Source organism: Platalea leucorodia (assembly GCF_965183815.1).
Source record: "Platalea leucorodia genome assembly, chromosome: 4".
Taxonomy (NCBI): domain Eukaryota; kingdom Metazoa; phylum Chordata; class Aves; order Pelecaniformes; family Threskiornithidae; genus Platalea; species Platalea leucorodia.
In genome coordinates, this window is record NC_138826.1 from 120,869,830 (window position 1) to 120,875,829 (window position 6,000).

At 48.2% G+C, this 6,000-nt stretch overlaps 1 protein-coding gene across 1 annotated transcript in view; it reads right to left on the reverse strand.

The window, feature by feature from the left end:
* CAMK1D (calcium/calmodulin dependent protein kinase ID) overlaps window positions 1-4,989 on the reverse strand; it is a 220,100-nt gene extending 215,111 nt beyond the window's left edge. The window contains exon 1 of the mRNA XM_082311063.1: window positions 4,702-4,989. Coding sequence (XP_082167189.1) covers window positions 4,702-4,793 — 92 coding nt within the window. The 5' untranslated portion in view covers window positions 4,794-4,989. The remainder of the gene's footprint in view (window positions 1-4,701) is intronic.
* Window positions 4,990-6,000: the final 1,011 nt, after the last annotated feature.

Consider the following 6,000-nt stretch of genomic DNA (forward strand, 5'->3'; position numbering starts at 1 on the left):
AATCAGAAGGGAAAAACAATTGAGTAACTTGCCTGATACCTCAAGTTAAATGGCTAAACAGTGATGATTCATTGTGTTGAATCCAATACAAGTGCTTTTGGCACTCTGTTGATGAGAAGGGAAGATCTTTGACCAGAGACAACCAGATCTTGAGCCTACTGGTACCTTCCAGCACCTCCTCTCTACACGGCAACTCAAACGCATGGGGCACCTCTGCCAGGACCTGTCCTTACCACCAGCGTCTTCTCATCGGTGGAAGTCAAGGCTGAATGCCTGGTCTGAAGTAGGGACGAGGCATGTCACCTCCATCCGCCTTGTCTCCTGGGAAGGTCTGAGCAACTAAGAACAGATGGGAACGTGATATGGACCTGCTCATGAAAAGCCTGAGTGTGAGTGTGAGACTGCATGCAGAGGAAGATACCATGAAGGACGCGAGAGGACAAAACCACAGGAGACGGTACATAGGAGTTTGTGACAATGTGTGTGAGTGTGCATGAGGAAGAAAATAGATGTTGAGAGCAGGACGTGGAGTGACTTCATTTCACAGCACTAATGAACATGTATGGGTGCGTAGAAGAGTCATGAAGAGCACCAGGAGCTCATCAAATGGCGTAAGAGTATGGAAGAGACACAGGACACAGATGAACCAAAAATTACAGTAGAGCCCCTGAGAAAAACAGAACCGCCTGTAAGTTTTCTCTATACTGTATTTTAGAAAAGTACTGGACACATCATTGAAGCGTATTTGTCTTCCCACCCAGCTCTTACTATGTTACGGCTATATCCATGCAACTCCCTATGTTATCATTACTAAGCTTTAAGGAATCTACGGCATCATTTTTAAGGACAGCACCAATATTTCCATAGTTACTAAGCTTCAGCCTTTCCAACTATTATAACTTGATCATAACTCTAATGTCAATAAGGCCTAATGACAGATACCTTAGAAATGTGGGGCTGATCCGATTAGGCAGACCAAACGATTGGAAGCTTTCCTCTTTGGCTGGTGGATGACATGGTTTATCTTATTACTTCCTGGAATGTCAAAATCTGAGTATTAAAATGCCTTAGACATAATATCATTTAAATATGGAGAAAAAATATTTCAGTGATCACTCATCTCCTTATCAGATTCCTGCTATTGTGAAACTTCACATCTCTCAAGGGCTGAGGCAGAAATCCCCCTCTCCAGCCAGGCCTGCGAACTGAGTAGAGCTACAATAGGTGAATTTGTGGAAATTTAAAAAAAATAAGCAGTTAGTCAGATCCTCTTCTTTGCTCAAGCCTACGTCTCTTGACTTGCAGGGGACTCTAAGTTGCATCAGCTAAGGATCTGGCCCACTGCTATGATTTTATTTTATCCTTGATTTACTTTGTGTATTCCTTCCTAGCTACTTTTTCAGGGTCTGTAATTTCACTTTCAATGGCTCAGTAGTGAACAGGTCCCGTTTCAAGAAGAGGCACCCACTGCACCTGCACACACAGAGCATGGCTCACTGCCGTGTTACTGCAGTCCTGAATGGACCAGCACCACCAAACTGAAGCAGCCAAGGAGTGGATCAGGACCATATATATAAAATATATTTTAGATATTTATATTTTATTTATAATATATTATATTTTCTTGCTTAATATTACCAAAATATTTTGTTGCAACTCCGGTACCCAAGAGGTTGCAGCCCCAAACTAAGATTGCACGTGCTTAGGGACTGCGTAAATACAGAACAGGGTACCAGGTTTGGGTACCATCTGAACCAGCCGCTGCATGGCTGGTAACTTCTTTAGGAAAACTCTATTGCCCGGCAGCACTGAGCAGAGCAAACAACACAGACCTCAGCCACCAAAGGAAACAATTCTGTGGGTGGAAAAGGCTACTTTCTTACATCTGGGGGTGACATCCAATTCAGGATGCCTATTTCAGTATCAGTGTGGCTGGACATGATTTACAGGGACATGTAAATAATTAATTCCAGCTCTGGAAGAGAGAGCCGGGTACTCATTAGAGGTTCCTTGAAGCCCAGATGATATAATGATTAAGTGAGTTAGGATCTTTTTAATAATTCCAGCAATTTCAACTCTCCTGTGTTAAAGATCTGCTGAAAACCTTTTATTCAGATGAAAGACTCCTTTCAGGGAACAAATCATTAACAGAGTATACACATAGATTTAACATTCACAAATCAATGCACTTGAAGTAAAATATGTTATTAAAGTTTCTCTTTCACTTTCTTCTCTGATTTGGGGATTTAGTGCTTTTCTTTCTCTAACCAATTTTACCACAGGCAGTTAAGACTGCTGCATGAAAAAGGGCTGCTTTTCTGTTAAAAGTGCTTTTAGCACTTTGGCATCCTGAAATGGAAGGTGACAGAGAAATGCAAAATACAGCTACTACACTAATCCAGTGCATCTCATCTGACATGCCAAGTTTTTCACTCCAAGCCCACCCATGTAGAGAAAAGTCTATCAGATGGTGAGATCAACCGATGGATGTCCAACACGGTTCAGCATTACAGTGCAGAAGGGATCAAAGCAGATTTTATCCCTGCTCCTAAATAATGCCAGAGGAAAACACTTTGGTCCGGATGCCTTAATGGTATTTAGACTTTTGCTTAATTCCTATTTAAGTACTTTCCTATCAATAACTAAGAATGTGTCCCATCATTTGGACTCCTGCACCCTGTATATCTGCTGCTCAAACCGGTGAACAGACCTTCATTGCCTTCAGTGGGAATGGAACAAGTACTTTAATGATTTGCACAGCGATGGCCTAAATTTTTTAGAAGTTTCACACCCTTGTAAGTCACAGCAGAGCTGGTAGGAACTGCAGGTGCTGCGCTGGTGGGCGGCCAAGGACAGAACCAAAACTCAGATTCAAATCTTCTAATTGTCAGCCTGCTCTCCGAAACTAAGGAATGCACAACCAGAAGGCAACCGATGTGTAGGCTGTTAAATGCACATACGTTCATAATTAATATGGCTATGCCTGGAAAAGAAAACAGCTCTATTTTCTTTATACAGGCCCAGGTTTGTAATCCAGTTATTTTAATTTGCTAAAACTTTCTAGATTGACTCTTTAGGTTAAGTTTAAAAACTTCACAGCTTCCATTCTCATCAGAAAGGACTTACTAACCAAACTGAGGCTAAGACAACGGTTAATAGTTTGAGGCACTAATTGGCCATATTTAATGAATTTAATTTGCAACAGCCATGCCAATATGCATAACTATTAACTCTGACCAACTTTACCTTCCTTGGGACCTACACCTGCTCCCATTAACTTCAGTGGGATACGGACCAAGGCCACAACACTGATTCTTTCTGGACCTCTTCAGTGGCACAAATTAACCCTCGCAGATGGCTTCATACACAACAACCAGGAAGATGACAGAGACTTGTATAATGGAAACCACAGCAAGCTGTCCTGCTGCGCGAACGAACCTCTTCGCATTAAGACTTTCCTCCCCGCCACCCCTTCGCTGAGGAAGGGAACTGCACGCCTAAGGTGACAAGCAGGGACACATCTCTCCCGGCATGAAATTCTGACAGCAAAAACTCGATGAAAGTGAGGAGAATGAACCATAACACTTAGCTTTTACGCTGCACTTTTCTTCTTCAGAGACCTGGACAGACATTAATATGATTTGCTAAGTCAGTGTTTTTCTGAGGGCTACGCTATCTGCTCATCACAACGGAGCTGCATGACCCACCTCCATATTAAATGACCGGCCTGATTCTTACTCGCAGTTTGTTCATAGGAAACCAGTGAGCCCGTGAACCAGAAATACTCTGTTTATAGGGAGCCCTCCCTTGGAAGAAGAAAGAAACTGAAATATTACAGTTAAAACTTGTTCAACCATATTTTGGAAGTGGCTCGCAGAGTATGAAAAGCGCTACTTGGGATTAACGATGCTGCGTTTTGAGACATGCTTAAAGTCGCAATTAAAGCAGGGGGGACACAGCGATGAAGAGCACTCCCAATACAACTAAACTTTAATTACAACGTATATGCATACAGCAGCCCGTATGCTGAGTTCCTTCAGCGCTCCTGGCTCTGTACCTCTACAATATCCTGTAAGCGAAAATTTGTTTTAACGAAAATAAAACTCTCTGCTCAGCCAAAAAAGCATCAGCCTGCACCCCGCTCCCTTGCACCATCTGCGCATGTTTATTCTCAGCCTTCTGAAAAAAACCTCTAACGTTTCACTAAGCTTTATGCCCCGCCACTATAAATAACAGAAATAAACCCCAACAACAGTTAAGCATCGTAGCTGAAACACATCCAATCCGCTCCGATTATTTCTGCTCGTCTGTCCACGAATAGATGCAGCCATCGGCTTTAGGGGAAAGCGTGCAAGTCAGACCGCATTTATTTACAGTTGCACTATCAAGAAACAGCCTTTCCCCGTCTCCTCATTCTATGAATATTTTAAACCACTTTTTTCCCCCCTTTTTTCGCTTTTTTTTGGGGGGGTGAGTTAGCCCAGCTCCTGCCCCACAGTTATATTTTTCTCTGTGTTTCCAGATCGCCCCGACTTTTTGCTCGATGGACGAGCAGGGCGCGGAGCGGCAGCGGTGGGTGCACACGCGAAGACGCCCACCCGTACACATCCATGCCCACCCACGCACCCACCCGCGGGGGGACCCGCGCATCCCCGCGGGGGACACCCCCCCCCCGCCCCGCAGCCGCTCCCCGCCACCTACGTCCCCAGCGTCTCCTTGAACTCGAAGATCTTCTTGATGTCCTCCGCTTGCTTCTTCCAGGAGCCGCCACCGTCCCCGTTCTCCCGGGCCATGGCCGCGGCGCGCAGCCCCGCCGATGCCGGGCGGCACCGAGCCGGCGGGCGGCTTTTGCTTTCTCTTCTGCCGCGGCGGCAGCGCCTGCTGCTGCTGCTGCTGCTTCTTTTTCTTCTTCTTGTTCTTGTTCTTCTTCTTCTTCTTCTTCTTCCTCCTCCTCCTCCTCCTCCTCCTTCTTCTTCTCCCCTTCCTCCTCCTCCTCACACTTCCTGCCCGCCGCCGCTTTTATTTCCTCCGCGCTCCGCCGGGCTCCGCGAGTGCCACTTTTCCTGGGCTATTTCCTCCCAACTTTCTCTGCCCCCCCCTTCCCTCCTCTCCCCTCCTCCGCGCCCCCCCGCGGAGCCGCCGGCGGGGCTGCCCCGTCCCTCCTCCCTCCCTCCGCGCCCCGCGCAGCAGCTGCGCGCACCCCCGCCTCGGGGTCACTTTGCTCCCTGATAGACCCACCAAAAGTCCCTTTTTTTTTGGTTTTTCTTTTTTTTTTTTCTTTTTTTTTTCTTTTTTTTTTTTGTGGAGGGAGGTCACTGTTTGTCTCCCCCCCCCCTCCCCGTGCGGGGCCCCGTGGGATGCTCAGCCTCCCGGGCGCGGTGCGGTGCGGAGCGGTGCGGCCCCGCCGGCAGAGCGGCTGTGCGCGGTTGTTATGGCAATGGGAGGAGGAGGAGGAGGAGGAAGAGGAGGAGGAGAAGGAGGGAGGAGGAGGAGGCAGCCCCGCCGCTGCTTTGCTGCCTGGCGCTGCCCCTCCTGACTGAATGACTGGAGATAATTCGCATTGCACCAAAACCGCGCACGTCAAATGGGAGGGGAGGGAAAGCAAAGAGGGGAAAAAAAAAAAAAAAAGGGAAAGCAGGGGGAAAAAAAAATTAAAAGCCATACCACAAGCAGCCGGGCTGCCTGGCTGGGCGCTGCGCCGGGATGCGCGGGGATGCGCGGGAATGTGCGGGGATGCGATGCGCCGGGATGCGCAGGGTGGCGGTGCCCACCTGCCCCGCGCACACACACACTCCTGGGATGCAAAAACTGGCCCCTTGGCGAGGGCCACCCTTACCCAGCACAGCCCTTGGTGCACCCAGCGAAGCAAGGGGCACCCGAACACCGGGGTCGCCCCCCTTGAGCAGCACCAAGCCCAGAGGCGGGTGGATGGGCACTGCACAGCCTGGGCCAGAGGCCCAAGCCCCGGCACTGTGCCCATCCCCTTGGCACAGCGGCCCG